Source organism: Gavia stellata, chromosome 6 (genome assembly GCF_030936135.1).
Source record: "Gavia stellata isolate bGavSte3 chromosome 6, bGavSte3.hap2, whole genome shotgun sequence".
Classification (NCBI taxonomy): Eukaryota; Metazoa; Chordata; class Aves; order Gaviiformes; family Gaviidae; genus Gavia; species Gavia stellata.
In genome coordinates, this window is record NC_082599.1 from 7,369,065 (window position 1) to 7,389,312 (window position 20,248).

A 20,248-nucleotide genomic window follows, 5' to 3' on the forward strand; every position below is an offset into this window, starting at 1 on the left:
CTAGAATCTCCTGGTTATTTCTGTCATGCTTAGTGGTTCTGATTCATCTTTTTCCTTGAGGGAGAGAGGAGGCTCCAAAGAGGTGAGATGACTCTTAAGTTTTGCTATTCTGAAAATAGGGGAGAAGGATTCATCAGGTTAACCCACAGATGACTGACTTCAGCTAGCCTGGTTGAGTAAGTGACCAAAGACTACCACCATGATGGTTGCCACCAGAATACCTTATGACCCATTTGGGTCTTGACAGAATTAGAAACAAGCTCAAGTTGGGTGAGCCCCCACACCCTAGAAATATACTGTGAAATCAGGTTGAACTAAGAGACTTAGGGTCATAGCCACAGAGAGGGATTCATCCTCTTTGAAATAGTCTCTTCCAGGCAGGATCGTCTGCTACAGGATAAAGTCACATTTTTGCCAGAGAAGTTTGAACTTACGGGACCTCAGTTTCCACTAACTACTAACTCATCACCCATCACAAGCTCTATGTCTCCCACCTTGTGACTTTATTTTACCTGCCCATCAACTTAATTGAACCAGAAGAGCTGTTTTCTGTGCCCTGCTTTTCCTTTTTGAAATCACACTGATTCTTCAGCAACCAAAGAAACACTTTTTGCATTTTTGGTTCCTGGAAAGCCCTACTGCGTGCATAAGCCTTGGCAATGAAGCTACATCAAACTGTTGCTTGACCTCTGTCTGTAAGAGGTCTTCCTCCCTCCAATGATCTAACACGTTGTCTCCAACCTATACCAGGAAGAAAGGACGAAACCAGAGCAGATTGCTGTGTTATGACCTGTTTTTCCTCCATCCTGCCAGGATTTAGCGGTAGCCGTCAAAAAAAGTCGGGAGGTGGTCCGGGGAATTTCACATTGGTTAGCCAGACTCTTTCAGAAGAGCTCCTCAGTGAGACAGAACTTAACCTCAGGATGACTTTGAAGTTTATAAAAAGAACCATCATTTAAGTGAAAGCCTCTAACCTCAACAGAATGAAATTGGATGGACAGGGAGATGCAGCTCTGTAAAAAACAGAATAAAACTGACTCATCACATTATGAAGTTTTACTGCACTGTTCATGCTAACACACTGTATTACTGACAGGCCCTGTGGCTTTCTGCAGTTTCACAGCCATGAAACTAGCCAGGGAATCCACCATCAACTGCAAAATTATAAGACAGGAAAAAAAAAAATGGTGTGGAATACATAATTGCAAGAAGCTGCTTTTAATGGAATGAAGCTGGCAAACTAAGCTGAAGTGCAGGAACGGTTATTCCTTCACATGTTGTTTGGCTACTGCCTTTTCCATCATTCACTCCTATCTACTGGAGCAATAATTCACTGCTGTACATCATTTAAAACCAATAAAAAGATGTGCTATGAGAGCCAGGTCTAACCAAGTGGAAAAGGAGAAGAAAAGTATCGAGAGGGAGATAATTAACTCTTTTAGCTTCCAGGCCATTTTATGCAGGCAGTAAAATAGAAAGAGGTAAATGAATTCCCCACTGATCCTTCCGGTTAGGTTAGCTTGGCCCCTGCAGGGGTACAAGGTGCTTGCTGCTCTTGCAAGGCCCCTGTGAGTGACAGCTGTATTCCCTGCCCTTGAGTTTTATAGCTGAAGCAGCAGCGGGGGGTCAGAAGCAGGTCTCTGAGCACTCTCCACCTCCACACAAGCCAGCCTGGCAGCTTTTCAGCAGACAGCATTTTTGGGGGGAACAGGGCAACAATGTGAGGTTGAATCAGACACCAGGGAGCTGCTCCTGAAGTGTATTCCCTTCAGAAGGCTTCAGCTGCAATACACGTGACACAGGCCATTGCTGTTAATTATTTTATCTTTTAAAATGAGGGGGAAGGTTGAGTAAATGAGATCAGATCAATCAAGTTTAAATTATTCAATGTCTTAATATTTCTGAAGGGGACTTCTATTCGATTACTGAGCTCCTCCATCTCAGTTAATAATTAAATAATACGCTGGCAGGCACAATGCAGCATGATCATTTCTATTATTACTCATGATGATATCTGGTGCTCCACTACACATGTAGCTGGGAGTTAGTAGTTTTGGCAGATCATTAATTTCCCAGTTTAAATAAAAGCTTTAAGACTTTGTTGCCTGTAGTTAGGGCACATCCAAATCTCATAAACGGAGAATATAAGGCTGTGTTGATGTAAAGGAAGTTTCTGCACAGCTGAAGAAAGAGTTAGTCACCTTTGGTTATTTAAACTTTTGTTCTCTAGGAATCTTGCTATATTGTATTGTTTATTTATTACTGGACATTATATTTCAGAAGCTGTTGTAAACTGAGGCCTTTGGCACCTGATAGCAAGAGGTGCAGGGTTGCACTGGAGAGCCTGAGACAATGTTTCCTTCCTTGGTTTTACAGGGGCTGGAACCACATAGTTAGTAACAATGACTTTTTTTTTTTTTTTTGGCTTTATCTATGTGGCCCCATAAAGCACAAGCTTCACCTTCAGATGCACCGAAATTGCCAGGATGGGCACGGTACCGAAGACCTGTGCCTACTGAATCGCCCCAGCTGGCACGCTTTCAATTGCTACAGCTACAATTGCTGACCACTGTTTAACATCAGACAGAAAGGATTTTTGGGGATGTTTTCCAAAAGGCCAGAAAGCACCATCACCACACCTTCTTCCATGCTGCTTACTGCAAACAAGTCAAGACTATTTTGTCAATATTATCAGTTACAACCTGACTGACCTGTATCCAAATTCAACCTATTTTATAGCTTTTTCTGTCTCTTAAGAAACAGATTTTGCTCTCTGATCACACCCAGTTAGGAAAAAATCACTCTCACAGACCTGGATGGAGTGATTGGATTATTGCATCATTACAACACTAAGGATCTCCCAAAATCAAATCTATCTTTACAACAAGGAGCAAGAACTGTGTAACCAAATGTTTCTTAAATTAAGCTACTTTACTAGAAGAATTAGTAAACCAGTACATTTTGAAGCAGACAGGAAATGAAAAGAAAAATGGTATTCCCAAGCTTGCTCACCTCCTCGGTCCCAGCGGTTGGTGTAACAGCCAATCTAGGCTCTGGTGCTAATTTCACGACATCAGCCAAGGACACATTCGTCTCAGCTACAAGCCCTGCAACGAGAATCACAATCCTGATCAATGCAAAACGCACGATGAGGGATGTGCCTTGACTCCCTGGCAAATTAATACATTATATTGATCTTCCCTGGTCAGGTCAGCATTCAGGATTGAAGGATAAATGGCAGAAGATCTTACATTCCAACACGCTAGCCCAGGAAGTGGGGACTCTGTGATTGAGTTTTTGCCAATCACTCAACTCATACCCTGGAGAATAGGTAAGCAGCGAAAATGCTACTCAACAACATCAGTAATTATTTATGGTTACAACAAAACAGCAGCAAAAATATGTGGAAGCAAGGAATTCAAGGATAAAATGTAACTAAACAAAAAAGGAAGAGAAATGAAAACACTTGCAGAAAATATGCTACAAATTATTAAATATATTTATATATAAGGATGCAGAATAATAGGAGAGTTCTGCTACTGCAGCATTTTGCTTTGCAAGTGAATCGCAGCATTTCAGGAGTTCCTTGTACACCTGCTAAGAACCCCAGGCTAACTGCAGAACACCCTACTTGTAGATGTACACTGTAATATTATTAAGGAGCCCTTGACATCAATATTTCATTTATATTAGCAAGTCTTCACTTTTACTCACTTCCTTTGCCTGGCCAAGAGTGAGTCAGCTGAAGGCATCAATCAAAAATGCCATTTAGAAACACACATAGCAAGCCCCTGGGGCTTGGCTGGCAGAGTACCTGAGCTAAGGAGTCCCTCCATCAGCATGGCATCTGAAATCTTCGCTCAAATGCTCCGTCAACCAAGCCTCAAGATTTCATATGCCAAACTGGCAAAGGGAATGCACATCTCCCGTACATACAAAATAGCTGCACAAACTTTAATGATGGCTCCACATTTCACATGCATTCACGGACAAGGAATTTGCCTGCAGCATTAGGTGCTCGGAAGCTTCTGGTGGCTTCTGAAGCAGTAGGCAAAGTTTGAGTACAGAGAAAAACAGTTTGGAAACTTCACCCCCAAGGTGGAAAAATGGTCCCATTGTGGCTTCAAACATACTGATAATCTAACAGTACTATTTCCACTGTCCTGCAAAAGCGTACTTTGCCTGACAGAACCCTTGTGTCTTTTCTGGAAATAAAGAGGAGAGCATGCTGTATGCATTAAACACATCGAGTCAGGTTTTGGCTGTGCAATTTTCTGTGCTGTTTTCAAATGCAAGAGAGCATGTAGTCTTCAGATGCTATAATGTGACAGGAGAATTTGCTTCTAAAATTAAAACTTGGCTGATTTCTTCTGATGGCTGATGTTATCTTTTCCATGCTTGTTGCAATCCCATGATCTTACATTAACTTGTACAGAAGCTATCCATATCTTAAGGCCCAAAGCCTAAAACTTCTAATCAGAAAAACTGAGGCTAACAAAAGTGGGCCTAAATAAGGACTTCAGAATTTGATACACATTCCTTGATTTGTTTAGCTGTAAGATATTAGCAACCATTTTAAAGTACGTGAATAAAACTTTCTGCCTGGGATTCAACTCTTAAATGGCTGATGGCCCACTCTTAACATACACCTGCATGCATTAATAGATACAAGTTAATTATCACTCTAAATCTGGGACTTGGACTGTTGCATTACTGTGAGTGATGTAGTACAGCAAGCAAAATGACTGGTCAACCTAAGAGTATCCCAAGATTTATGCTTTTACAAAAGAAACTGCATACTCGACCACAGAGCCGCGGACACCTTGCATATCCTTCATCTTGACGTTTAAAAGCTGCAAGATATATACAGGTTTAATAACATTTACTTGACCAGCAGTACTACTGGTCCTGTCGTCCCTGTCCTCTCTGGTCTTCTTTGCTAGGATTGATCTTTTGCTTGGTTTGATCATTTCAGCAATCCAGTTTACAGCCTGCTCCACAAACTGGGGCAGCAGGCTAGACCAACACCTTCAGTTGGCTGTATTCTTCCAAGAGTGGCACACGGAGGCAGCAACTCAACACATTAAGGTCCTAGACCTTCCCCTGTCAGCATCAACAGTTTCCAGGCCCTATCCCTTGGTTGAGAAGCAGCCACCAGACTTGAATTATAATGTAAATGTTATTCTTAGGCCTGATCCATGTGTACTAAGAGCAAAAAACCCTCTTTGATCTGAGTGACCTTCCAGTCAGATGCACACATCTTTATTCTCCCCCCATTTTCAGTAATGTTAATGCCAAGTATTAATCAACTGAAATCAAATGCCCAGACCGCTCAGAAGTATCTCCTTACACTCTTACCGTGAATTGCTCTGTAAGCACTTCCTAAACAAGCAGAGTTGGCAGTATCGATAGTGTACACCGGTGCGTTGAACACATCAGACAGGACCTGAGAAGTATCAAAGCATCGGTTACACATGTCCATGAAAGACAAGGGATAAGCAATCCTGTATCACTGCTTAGGAAACCAAATAACTAACATACACCCCAGCCAAGCATTTGGGTACCCATGGAAAGAAGCACCACAGGCAACAGTGAGTCCTGAACTTGTCACTCAATAGGGTATTGGTAAATCTGAGCTAGAGATGTAACTGCAGCCAGGAAACTAAGTCCCATTTCTCTCCAGATCTCTTTATTACAAGTTCAGAGGAGTCTGGGTTCAAGCATTGTCCCCCTCATAAGTCCACACAATCAGCCCATGCCAAAGGCTTACATCAGGGTAAGCAGATCTGCTCAGGAACTCAGAACTGGAACCTGTTTTCTTCCATCGTGTTTATGGCCGAGCCAAGTGGGAAGGAAGGAGAGAGAAACCAGTCATGGCTCCTCAGATCTCAACTTTGATAAAATAAAAGCTCCAGCAATATGAAGGCCTGCTCAGCCTGTCTTCTTCACCTCCACCATTCCCATCATATTAGGGTTAGCAGGAAGAATGACACAGGAGCTGGTTACACAGTCCCTACGTTTACCAGGAATTTTCCTGTATTCAAGGGATCCTTAGCTATGAAGATATACCAAGACACATCTCAACTTGGCTTGAGAAATACAAAGAAAGTTTTACAGGCAAAGAATTTGTTACAGCATCCACCAAAGTTTTTCAACCACACGTCGTTCTGCGTTGAAATCGACACCAGGTACCTCGCGTTCACTGAGTACATGTGCTCTTCCCTACAGCACAGGTGTAGGGAAACAGATACAGAAGGGGAAAAATGAAGACATATTTTGATAGGGACACAGGAGGTTCAATAACTCTCTTGCAAAAACATTGTCAACAAACTCTTTCCATTTTGGTTTCATCCCCTCTAGGATTGCAGGTGCCCCTCAGGCTAAGCAATGCAAGAGCAGGTAACAATTCAGATTTAACTTGTGCTGGTTTTATTACTTTTGCCAAAGGGAACAGCGTATCACCCAATTTACATCCATACAATTGAGTCTAAAATAAGGCCAGAGTGTCCAGGAATCCAAACCATTTGGATTAGTGATCTGCAACCCCAACACAGGAATTTACAGCCCAACTCATCATGGGCCCCAGGGCTTCATAAAAGATGACTAAGAAATTCAATACATATATGGTATAGAAAAAAAAATAGTTTGTGACATTTCTTTTGCCTCTTTCTCTGAAAGTTTGTGGAGAATCTGCAGATCAAAACCTTTGAAAATCACCAATTTTCATAATTTCAAACAAAAGTGGCTGGTTGCTAACTAGAATCCAATGAAAGTCTGAGCTAATACACTTAAAACACTCTCTTCTGGTAAGACAGCCAAGTCAGTATTGCCTAACTTCACTTGCAAGCAAGCATTGAGCAATAATGATCTTCAATGCTAGAGGACAAATGGAAAATTAATCATGGTATCTATTAAAAAGCCCTCTGGAAATGATAAGGTCACAGAGTGCTGGTTCCACTGCCCATCCTGCCAGCCAATACTACCGTATTGTTTCAGTACATTCCCAACCTGCTGCTTCATCTCATCTCTAATAGGTATTTCTTGTCTTAAGCTTGAATTGTAGATTCCTTCGGATAACAGAGGGCTTTTTTTTTTTTTTTTCATCTCTGCAGAGCCTTATACAATGCAGCTCTACTGTATACTGAATGCTAATAAGTGCTGTAATACTACAAATAATAACTACCTTTTGTGCCACATGATTATAGAATTAAAATTATTCAAAGTTCATATATTTAGTAATTTGAAACTGTGATCTCTCTCATGAATAATTTTAAAAGAAACTGTTAGAGGTTTTACTGTTAGAAATATTTCACTGTGTTTCATGTGGTCATTAATCAAGCACCATGTATGTTATAACAAGCTTCACAGAAACATGGAGAAAGCTGCCCTACTATATTTTTTTAAACATATTTTCCTAAATTGCTTCCTTTGCGGTGTAAAATGTAGGAGTTACTGAATGTTGATTAATTAAATGATAGTCTTTTGTAGCCCTGGAACAAATTATCCAAAATTGACCATGATAAGGGTGGAAGCTGTTATTCTTCATGCAACTGATACGGTTTCTGAGGTTTTGATTAAATTAAAAAGGAGGATCCAATTAACCAGTGATTGAATTAAGTGGATGACACTGTATTGATCATATTATTTTAAGACACTTCTAATGAGTTTTAAAAGCAGCTGTATTGTTACACATGAAGAGCAAGCACCACAGCCACCACCCTCCCATCCCCTCAATTTTTCAGCCATGCATATTGCAGAATTAAATGTTATAAGAACAATCGTTTCTCTGCCTTCATTCTACAGCAAGGAAATCCTCCTGGAACGTAAACTGGAAATACAGCTTTAAAAACAAACTCATCTATTAATCCAACCTCTTTCCTGACGTATTCTTAGTAGAATTACTCCAGCAGGGACCAATGTTTTAAGCAATTAACCTATCAGTTAATTTTCTAATGTCAAGTTCCTAAGCAAAATAACCAAAGCAGATGAAGAGAAGTGACATCTACAGGCAAAACATGCCAAATTTGTTGCGTCCCAATCAGCTGTACAACCAAAGGTTATACAAACATGGTTTAGATGCCTTAGGAGAGAGAGAGAGCGCTTTTTGCTCTTTGCTCTTCAACCTCCATTTATTCCAGCTCAGGTTTTGCAGAGCAGACAAGCTTCTGACTGCAATTGTCAAAGAGTATGGTTCGTAGTTGAGGCTGGCCTCTAGACTCTCTCCTGCTGATGGAAAGGGATTGGCATCTCCAGAAAACAATTCACCCTGTGTTGACTAACTTCAGTGCCAGGACTTAGCCCAAGATTAAGACAGGTGCCTTTTGGTGTAAACATCTACCTCCAGGCTCAGTGCCTGCACCTCTAGTCAAAGGGGAGCTTGTCAAGGCAGTCAGTGGAGTACAGAAAGCTCTTTGGCTCACCCGGAGGGAGACATCACCATTTGATAAGTTAAAACACCATCCGGTTTCCTTTGCACTGTAACTGACTGGATCTCCCCTGACTATTACAGAATTGACAGATCGTATACAGACATCACATCGCAGATGACTGGATTCAGGCAAGATGAATCCCAACCCAGATGTCTAGTTCTGAGATAGCAAAAGCCAGGTGAGAGGCCTCTCACCACTCGTGAGCAAGGCTTTGCCATATCTCAGTGGGCAGAAACAGAGAGCATGCAGCACTCTGTCCTCAAGAAGACAGATCTTAACCAGGGCTGGATGTGCAGCAACAGCAGCAGAAGAGGAAGGTGGGAAGAGGGAGGACAAACTATACAGAAGCATAGCCTCCCTCCGATATGTGACACAATGCTAACAATGTTACACAAGTAACAGATACGCAGAACAACAAGGGCAGGGTTTGGGAGTTTGTTTGGGGGTTTTTGTTTGTTTGGGATGGGTTTTTTTGAGTGTTCAGCACCAGCAAAATGCCCCTCTAGTTTAAATCCATGGTCCAACTTTGATCTGAATTACAAAAACCACAAAAATCTCAGGTATCGCATCAAGTCTCTTCTTGATTTCTTTGCTGATTGATTTGATATAAGAGATGAGACCTGGAATTCACCAGTGCTTCAGATACACATGCATAAAACTAGTTGAGTGTAAAAAAACCTTTAAAGTTCAATACAAAATCAGCATTGGGCTAACAGTTTCCACACTAAACCTGAAGAAAAGCCCCAAACACCTGCAGCAGATTCACAATCCAATATCCACACCCTCCTCTGTAGCTGCAGTGATTTGGATTCAGTACATCAAAATAAAAATGCAGATGTAACTGCAAGTTCAGTTCAAAGGATTTAAGTTTCTACTTACCTGTAAGATCCTTTTATTGTGGGATGCACCACCAGTAGCCAAAATCCTTGTTCTGGGCACTGCAATGCAATACAACATATAGATCAGACTGAAAGTGCATATTGTCAAGATTTGCACTACTGAACCAAGCAATGAGAACAAGGAGGTGGGAGTCAGATGGTCTGGGCTCTCTCTCTCTGTACCTCTAATTTACCTTCTGTAAAAAAGGAGATAAGACTAATTATCCACCTTTCCAAGGCACAGTAGAACACTTCCTTAGAACAGGCAACATAAATATTGCAGATCTATTATTATTATTATTATAGTGCTATCAAAGTCAGGGAGATTTGCAAGAGAGATATACAATAAGAAAGGCAGAGTGTTATTATACTACAGCTCTGGTTTGAGGTCAGATTGATTTGGCTCATAGCTGTATATATACAAACTGACAGATAACCTTTAAAATCAGCAGTATTTTCCAGACTTATCTCCTCGTGACGTTCACAGTCAGAATTCACTGAAACCTGGGCAATCCCTATATGCTTGAATGACAAGGACTTGTGTCAAAAGGTAATTAGAGATGGTCTAAGTCACTTCAATAAAATAAAAAAAAAAAAAATCAGAAGTCTTCTTCATCCAACGCAAACCCACAGCTTTGGGGGTGTTAACAAAATTACCCTGCATTCTTTAGTCCTTAAAGAAACCCACCCTTCCTTTTCACATCCCTAAATGTCTGTCCTGTGCCTCATCATTTATTTGTGTGCATGCTCCTCTGGAGCACGGCATGCAACAAGCCATACATCTATCCATAACCACAATTCAGCAAGGCATTATGAATGAGTAGTCCAAATGATCTCACTGAAATGCTTCAAAGGCTTAAAACAAAACAAATGCATAAATACTTCGATATCGTATATTTTAAAAATCTAAACACTTAATTACCCTGATTTATGACAATAATAAGTGATACCATCATGTATACCCTCCCAAAAGGGGAATTTTACTGTGGTTATTGTTTGTTATCTTAACCTCCTTTTTAAAAAGAGCTAAAGATAATTTATTTCTCACAAGGCAAAGTTGGTCAACTTATACTGATGCCCTAAATAACTTATTGTCATTTATCCTTTCAAGTATCTTAATGACAAAAGCCCTGAAGACAGAATTAGAAATAAAGAGAAGATGCAGCTCAGCGTGCCATTTCTAGACCCACAGCTTGGTGCTCAGGTGGAGTCTAAGACCCAGACAAAGCGTTGCATGGGGGACCCTATTTTACTGATAAATTTAATTTTGCTTTCCTCTTTGGAGGATATTCAGTGATGCACAAATTGGGTTTTAAAAGCCATTAGGATCTCTGTCAATGTCAGTAAACAAATAAAACAAACAGCAGAGTGATTCCTCAGGGAAAACAAGTTTCAATTATACCAACACAGAGTGACAGATCCCTGCCAAGATTATCACAACAACATAATAGCACAGAAACCAATGAAAAATAACTAGTAAGCCTCTGTTCCTAGAAACCAAACTGAACTCTAAATGATTCGCCTAGTAGTTGCAATTCTGTCTTGCTAAACCTTGTTGTGAATATAAATTCTTTCAGAACTGCCATATCCAACATGAAAACAGCACACTTCAGAGACAGCCAGCAAGACAGAATGAGAAACAAACACGTTTGCTACACTTCACAGCAGCTAAAACCAAAGAATAAGGCATGCTTGCTCTCCATTGCCTCTGCAAAGGGGCTTAATGAACTGCTGGGCTATCACCATCAGGAAAGAATGGTGGACAATGTAAAAGTGGTAAAGCCAAACAGCAACCACCCTCGTGAGAACTGCAAACATATCTTAGCTCAACTGCTTCTTCCAGTACCATCTGTACGCCAGCTCTCTGTCTTAGGGCTTCTGCTCCACAACTTTCCAAATGTTTTGGAGCTCTGTCAGTATATATGGCTGTCTGCTTTCACTGGCACTGTAACTGATAGGCCAGGTAGGGCTGAACTGTGCCTTCTGGCTGACTCCAATGCCCCTGTAACAGGTAACATTTTTGCACTAGGAATCGAGGACTGGACAGGAGACTTACTCCTTGCTACGTCAGAAGATTCACGTTTTGGCTCCTTTATCAATTTATGCCATAACTGTAACTCGGGATACTTCTATATAAGTAAGTTACCATAAAAAAAGTAGGGGTGAATTTACAGTGCATTAGCTATTTGTTACAAACCACTCATGAGTATGCATTTACCCTACTATTAGTTGAGTTAGATATCTACCAAGAGGGCAAACACATCTCAAGTCTAGAAGTGTTTAACACCCTGATTATCTGCACACCCATCTTAATCCAGACTAATTCTTTCATAGCAAAATACTAAGAATTAGTTCAGTATATAGCTAACATACTTGATAAAAGAAACTAACTTAATTTACACTGTGAAGTTTCAATGTTGGTTGGACATCTGAAGTTCTAAATTGGATCAGCTCATGAGTATGAACACACACAGATACACAGCAAAAAACAAAACAAAACCCTAGGCTGAAGCTACACGAAGGCCAAAACCATTCATTCTCCTCCACTTCGAATAATTAGGATGGCTCGCTTCACCAAAACATATCCCAGTAGGTAACAGCCTAGTGAACCTTAGCCATCATCATCTGACAACAGAATCTGACCCACTGTACTGATGGGACTGATCCACCCAGGCCACGTGGAAGAGCGATCTTAGGTGAACCCGGTGTGCTGCACTTCCAGAGGCAGCTCTGCGTACGGCCAGAGCAGAGACAACAGTTTCCCTGGTTGAGTTTCAGTCACTTCTTACAGATGAAGAGTAGGTCCCAAAAGAACCTACTTGAATTTGCTGAATTTCAGGTTTACCTCTTACTTCAGTCTCTCTCCGGAGAGTGAGGAAAATGCACTGATTTCAGGGATTGTCTTTTTAATGCCGATATTGTGTGCTTTACTGAACGGTGGACATTTGCTCTGAGATGTGTAATTGGATACATCTTATAAATAAAGAAAGAAAGCCCATCATTTATGTATACAGGGGCATTAACAAAGACATCGTTCATCCATCACTAGCAGTGCTCTCAGCCAGCTGTGTTTGAATCTGTCAGGAACTACCATCTATCCCCTACAGCAGTGCACAGAAAGAAGTTAAATACAGGGTTACTAAAAAAAAAAAAAAAACAAACCACACAACTGTAGCAAACATAATTCATGAATTCAATTCTTTGACAGTCAAGAGAATCAGATTTAAACATCTTTTAATTAAAAGCTCCCTGAATAGTACCTAACCAAGCAGTTTATTTCCTTCCTATTTAAAAATTAATGATTTTTTTAGAGAGCTGACAGAGAATTTTAACCCTATCTAGAAAGCGTTTGCAGCAACACATGGCATGGTGTCATCCTGCAATAGGCACATCTTCTACAGATCTATTATCCGCTGTGGAACGTGGTGACTGACCTAATGAAATTCAGTTTAAAATAGTAATTCCCACTGGACAGGGGGAAGGGGGAAGACCCAAGTAAAGAAGTTCACTTATGCAGGAAGACTGAGCATAAGGCACTTTCCTGCACAAGGCTGAAAAGTCAGCCCACTCTATTACTACTCACACAACAACCCCCATTCTGCCTTTCACAGAGATCCAGCAAGAATTGAGTGACATGAAGTTCATCTCCTGGCTCTTCTTTTCAGACAAAATATTGCTTTCATTGAAAGGCACACAGGGAAAAAAACCAATCTGTCACTGAAATTACTGTTATTTGTGTTCAGCCATCGTCAGTGGCCCCAAAAAGACTGAAGTCCTGCATCATTGTATATTTACAGAGAAAGGATGCCTTCCCAGAAAAGCAAGCAGTTTAAGCAGATTAAGACAAAAAGTGGAGGGAAAACCAAAGATTTTAGGAAGTGCAGACTCAAAGAGCATTGCCCAAATGGATTCAGCAAGTGAGACAGCAGAACCAGTAACACAGGGCGAGTCTCTCCTGAGCAGTCCGACATCCCCTCTAATGGTCTTGGCACGTAACCGTAGCTATTAAGAAAAATAATCACACAAGCAAACCCGCATCAATCAGAAGTTTAGTGCTGATAATTAGCACCAAAAGTCTGCTGCCGCATCATTTGTGCAGCGAGAACTGGAGGTAGAGATTCAGCCTCCTGTTCCACCAGAAGTGGGGTCAGATCAGACTGCTAACAGGTCCGGACGCTGAAATCAATGGGATGATTCCTGACCTCAGGGCTTTTGGATCTGGCTATATTTCAAGTGGACAGTAACAATGTGCCTGTGTCAGTCCAGAATTTTGCTGGTTCATGCACTGCAAAGTCCAAAAGCAGAATTAGACCTTCCATTTTGAGGCTGAAAACTCTTCAACTTTTTCGTCTAAATTTCCAGTGCTACACACAGCTTTGGTTTGTACCCCAAACTCCAGGCACTCACTGACTTTCAAAACTCCTAAAAGACATTTCCAAGGCTTCATCCAAACAACTTCATAACATCTTTCTCATCACAACTGAATCCATAAATAAAACAGAACAATAGAACATGCATTCAAAAAGCAGCTGATTATGCACATGAACCCACACCAGCTATAAGCATGATTGCGAATAACTGCAATTTACAATTTGCAAGCAACGAGAAAACTATCAGCCCCTCCTTTATTTCTCTGATTAACTCCAAACACTATAATTTCAAAAAAAGTATTTTCTAGCTTTTCTTTCAAGAAAAGCAAAACAAAAATATATGATTATTTTGTCCCATTTATAAAACAAATGTTCCAAAATCATCCTCCTTGCATATTAACTCTTCCAAAATTCATGCTGATCTTTCTTACTCATATAAAGACTGTGAAATTAAACTCCCACTATGGCAGAAGTTTTATCTTGTCTATACCCTTTTAAACATGAAAATGTACAAGGTACTGAGTGCCCTTTACGACCCTGTGAGTTCTAGGACTGGGTCCAAAGGCACTTGCTTCTCTACCTCGTTGTGCTGCATCGCTTCTGACATCTCAAAGTATTTCATAACAGAGAAAAAAAGGCTGCCACAAACCAGCCTTCAGCGTATTACACAACATCTACCTGACTGAGGCAAAAGTAATGTAAACTGGAACAGATTTTTTTTTTTTTTTAATTTAGACCAATACAACTACCCAAGTGAATAAATTACAAGCTTGAAGCCAAATATTCAAACAAATTCAGCCACCTTTACAATTCTAAAAATACAGTAATTCATAAAAGCTATTAAAAACCTATTTTTTAGAAGTGTTTGTGACTTTCACTTTTAAGCATCAGCTAATTTATTACAGAGAAAAACAAGCCATATTTGCCATGTAAGTTGGCTGTTTTCTTACTTAGAAGCAAAGAAGTTTTCATATTTCATAACGTGCTTTAATTTCACTGAGGGTTTCAGTTGCTCAAATGTATGTCAGAAATTTTCCAGACATAGAATTTATTCTTATTTTTTAAATGCAGTGCCTGGGGAAGAAAAACAACTTTTAAGGACAGAATTGATCATCAGCCTCTAAGGCTACAGCTACTATCATACCAGCTGTAATTCAACAGGGGAAAAAAGCCTCAATTTTCTCAGCACCAATGACAAATATGGCTAATATTCTCGACGTTTATGCTACTTACATAGATAAAGTCTCTACAGTGATGGACGGGAGAACAGGCATGATTCTTCTTGCTCACACTGCTGCAAGGCAAGAATAATACCACTAAAATGAGTAGATGCACACACACCTAAGTAAAACAGAGTAGGAATGGTATCCGTAGTCAAGACTGGTATGCTACTGATAGTCTAGGTCACCTTATGCTCTTAAGCAAGTTCTAATAGCAGAAATCGTTCTTCATGAGGATGCCAAATTTGGCTTTCCTAAGACCTTGCTTCAATAAAGACAAAACTTTGTACTTCACAACCTGAAGCTTAAAGACCAAATCACCTGACTCTGTAAATCCTCTTAGTCTAGCTCACTTCAGATATGAATTTAAAATTCAACATTGACTCAAAGCCTTCCCCTTTTTGATGGATTTCAGAAAAAATAAACATAGAAAAACATGTACAGAAATTCTCTTTTAACAGCACCTTAAATTATTGCCGATCACCCAAAAAATACGTACAGCCTAAGATGTACTATAGGAAACAAAACCCCACTGACAATTCAACTTCATTGACTTCAGCAGAGTTATACAGCAAGAAAAACTTTGGTACATGAATGGTAAAGACTTATTTGGGAACAAGCAGATCAATAGTCATAACACTGTTATATACATTGACACACTCACAACAAGACCTCTGAAATATTTACACTCTTGTAGAAATACGGCAGAGCTGCAATTGCTTATCAGTTCACTGTAATTTCATTTTTTTTTGAGACGCAGATCTCTATTTGAAAGAGTATTTTGATGAAGCCTGGGATAAATTCCAATGGTAGTGTATTAAAAAAAAAAAAATCTACAACTCAGCACTAGAGTTTACAGCAAGGAGGAAAAAAAAAAAACCAGCGGATTCAGACCAGAAGTTTTTGTAGGTATAGGCTGAATACTTAGGAAAAATATTTCTGTGAAAGAGATAAGGAAAGAGATGGAAGACAAATTAGAAGGACCACTTAAAATCTGTTTTGTCAAGACTGAAAATGTATTTGGAGAAAAGTCCTCTCCTGAAGACATTATTACTAGAAGTAATTTAATAAACCCTTGCTGTCTCTAACTTGTGTAAATTCTTGGTTCTGCATTAATTCCTTAAAGCGAAAATAAGTAATCTATTATGAATTAGTAAGGTTCATGTACCAATGGAACTGGCTTACATCAGGTTTAATTTTTTATTTTTTCACCAATCAGTGTTTTCCTCTTTTGTTACCCAAAGTTCGGATATGGCAAGAACTGTGAAACTTAAAAATAGTGTGTGTTGGGGAAAAATAATGATCACCACAAAAACTATTCAGCAGTTGTCTAAACATCCATAAAGTAGCCAAGGCTCCAATTAAAGGCTTAACATAACAAAGCACAACCTGCTTTGATTTACCCCATGCTTCCACAATTATTCATAGACTCTTGGCAACACCTCTACCTTCACCTTCCACTTCAGAATTCCTGTCGTTCAGCAAATAAACGTGAAATCTGGAACCAATGTGACAAATTAACTGGTTCTCAAAAAATCTTCTGAAGCAGGTGGTACCAGTCTGAAAACAAAACCTAGGAGATACAAACTGGGCATTTGAAATCTAGCCATCACATCCAGCTGTTTAATAACCTACCTACAGAGAGCTCCAGAAAGGTAAAAGGTCAGAGTGGACCATCTGCTTAAACGAGATCACACACCTTTCACAGTGATTCCACCATCCAGCCCAGCTCTGTATGCACTGAACTACAGTAATCTGAAGAAGACACAGAACGTCAGCTGAAGGACTCAAAGTGACAGAAAATTTACTCTGTCTACTGGCTGTTTTCATGTTTGATACCTTTGAAGTTATATATTTGCACTTTTCCCATAATTTAGATTTTTATTTTTTAAACTTCTAGTCACTTGATCTTAATGGCTTTACCCTTCCAGTTAAAACTTTACTATAGAATTGGGCTTCCCCTTCACGTGTTGGCACTTGCAGACCACAGTTAAATTGCATCTTGATATTCTTAGCTTATCAAAAAGAAAGACAAGTTCTGGTACTCATTAGAAGGCATAATTTCAAGACCACAAACCACTGATGCTTAGTGCTGCTGGTATACTACCAGTGCCTCACACAAACATCTTCACCACTGAAACCACTATCAAAAAAGAGCAGAGTTGGTAAGAGCATTAAAAATACCTGGAAGTATCTGACACTGCATGTTGTCAGTCTGCCTATCCAAATATTTTGTAGGAAAGTGCCAGTTTATAAAAATTCCTGAAAAATCACAGAGAACTTTGCAGTAGAAAACTGCCCAGCTTCTTGGGAGAATGTTCCAGCTTTGAATGCCTGTAGCCCCAACCGATACATGCTCTGCGGAGTCCTGTGGTGGGAGGTCAGGTGTCCTATGGTCCTTGTTGCAGGAAGCCCCGGAGTTCAGGAGGGCTCTGCACTGAGCCTACGCATCAGTGCCTCTGGGAACCCTGGAAATGCAAACTTACAATTCCTGCTGCTCAGTTCCCAGGACTGGAAGTGAGACATTCACCCAAAGTCAGGAGCATGCAAAATGTTCCAGAAATTGGTTTAAAAAAAAAAAGTCAGTGCCATCTTTGGCATTTTCTACTGACTAAAACCGACAATTTCTTTTTAACGTGCTCTGTTGCTAGCATTGCAGCACAGTTCAGTATTTCTTCAAAATATTCTGACACATAAGAAATTTGTGCTTGAAACCCAGCAAAACATACACCCTCCCGTGCCTATCACAACTGTGATGTAATTACCACATGTGGCTTTACAGCTCACGCATCAGTAAATGACGCTTGCTACTGAGTTATTTAGAAATATAAAAAATATCATAGTTTCATTTTTAAAAACTATTTGTCCTCATATACAGCAATATTCAGCTTTGCAAACCTTCTACGGGAAACAGAAAATTGCATTGGCAAATCAACATATGACACCATCCATCGAAGGTTAAAATGAGAAAAGCAAGGAAGGAGATAAATGAGCCGCCCAAGGTCGCACAAAATCAGTAGACCAACCAAGAATAGAACAAAGGCCTCTTCATTACTTAGATCACAAATGCATTCGATTCTGCATTAGTTAATCTGCAGAGTCTGTGCATCAGTAGCAAGACATGTCCACAGGAGAAAATATAATAATAATCAGCTGCAAGTTCAGCATTACCTAAAGCCACAGGATATAATTAAAAAGTACAGGGTGCGATGACGTGACCTTGAATGCCACTTGAGTGAAGAGAGGAAGGAACATCCTACCAGGTATTTTGATTTTAGAGAAACCCAAACCACCACAAACTTGGGGAAAAATCAGCCTGGGATCTAGATTTGCAAACCAGATCTCTACCAGAATTCAGGACTACTCTGCTTTCCTCAGCAGGGTCTTTGCATCTTATTAACAAAGGCATCTAGAAATGTGAAAGAAACGAGTCAAGGCCCAAGTATCATTTTATTTTTGCAAAGGATAAGCCAGCTGAAAAACAGAAAAAAACTTGCAAAACAAGGCAATTTGGGTGTTTAGAAGGTTTTTCAAAAGAATTATTACAAATATTTTGGCACCCACAAATATTGCCCGTAGCTCCTCTTCTCCTAGTCCTGTAAGACCTTTTTGTGTTTGGTGCTGGTGAAAAATTTTTCTTCTGGATTTTTCTTTTTAATACCTCCTACTCCTCTCAACAGAAATAACCTACAGGTTGTAAAGTACTTTGCAAGAATAAAATTAATTGACAGGAGGGTGTACCTGCTCGCAAAACACTAGGCTGAGGTAGGAGAAAATCTGTTTATTTTGTTTGTTCAACGAAGTTCCGTAAGCCAAGAAGGGAAGCAAATATATTGAGCAGGAAACGTTTGCTCCTTTTTCTCCCTAAAAACTATACCAAACTTACTAGCAGAAAAAAAACCACACTGAACTTCTGTATCTGTCTGTGGTGGGTTACTTCTCTCCTCTGAACCTCTTTCTTTCTTTACGTACAGAATACAGCACCGGGGACCGCTTGTACCAGTTGAGGCTCTGAGCACTGCTAAAGTCTTCTGTTATTAATAAACCTCCTGCTTTCCAGGTGGATTATTTATAAATGAATTTTGCGACCTCTGGCAGGCGAGAACTAAACAGGGAATACAGTTTTTTCCCCTTTAACTGAAAAATAAAGGCTACAGAAAGATGAATAGAGAGAAGCAATTAATACTTTCTAATAATTGTCATACTGAATGGGAGAACTTCTACATTTCTCGGGGTTTCTGCACAGAAAGGTTCCAGGTAACTATTCATTCACAGGGCTGGGTTCATGTAAATCAGGTGCTGTTGCCAAGCAACTATAGGTGCTAAAGAATGAAATACAGTCTGCAGAAACCTAATAGCCTGGAAAGAAAAAGAACTACAATCTGAGATTTATAGCATATATAAAAGGAAAAGAGTCATTCTCCCACACACAAAGAACACAGATACTTTATTATAAGTGTCCTTATGTGTTTTTCTAAGGCATAATTAAGCAATAAAATCCCCACTCCACCCCAAATCAAACAGGTAAATTCTTTCTTTTTTTTAATGTTTTGTTCATTAAGCTTTCTAGAAATAGATCTTGAGAAATTAGCTACCAAGACAAAAGCTGAAATTTAACCCAAAGATCTTTCTTTTGCACAAGAAAAATGTTAGCTGTACAGACAGCACTACAACTGCCAATCAGCTATCTACTTTACCTTCTTATGTTTTTATACCGTGCTCGTTAACGTTGCATCTGATCATCAGAAATTCTCTTTAAGCTTATTAAGATTTTAAAATATTTTTAGCAAGTTAATTAGAATACATTAACAGAGCTCATCTGTGTTCACCCATCATGCATATTTTATTTTATTCAGGCAAATTGCTTTTAAATGAAATATTAGACCTAGGAGGGGTACACTGTTGGGTACTGAACAATACAACCCCTCAGTACAAACATCCACTCCCAAACACCCTAATAACTTCAGGGCACTGGGAAGTGGGGAGATACTCTCATGGCAAAGGGGGTTTTTTAGTGCCTGCCCTTATGACAATGCCCTCCAGCTGGGGTGTGGGTACATGGAGCTGGTGGATCATCCTAGTACCTGAACCATCCTTAGATGCTATCATGTTCCTGTACAATCAGTAGAAGTGAAAGCCACCAAGAGACCACTGTAATGCATACCAAAGGTCCAGCTAAGGAGAAGGAAAGAACGTCTTCAAACCCCTCACACTGTAGTTCAAAGGCTTTTACAAATTCATGTTTGGTGGGTTATTTTTCCTCCTGCTGACACTCACCAAAGATATCATTTGATCTTAAGGCAGGAGCCCAATTAGAAGCTCTGGCATGGTGTGGCACAGGTTTCTAACAC

At 39.9% G+C, this 20,248-nt stretch overlaps 1 protein-coding gene across 2 annotated transcripts in view; it reads right to left on the reverse strand.

Moving 5' to 3' along the window:
* XYLB (xylulokinase) overlaps positions 1-20,248 on the reverse strand; it is an 87,304-nt gene that overhangs the window by 9,886 nt on the left and 57,170 nt on the right. For both annotated transcript variants that reach the window (XM_059818842.1, XM_059818841.1), the window contains exons 16-18: positions 9,309-9,367; positions 5,359-5,446; positions 3,013-3,107 (exon numbers count right to left, since the gene is read on the reverse strand). In XM_059818842.1, coding sequence (XP_059674825.1) covers positions 3,013-3,107; positions 5,359-5,446; positions 9,309-9,367 — 242 coding nt within the window. The remainder of the gene's footprint in view (positions 1-3,012; positions 3,108-5,358; positions 5,447-9,308; positions 9,368-20,248) is intronic.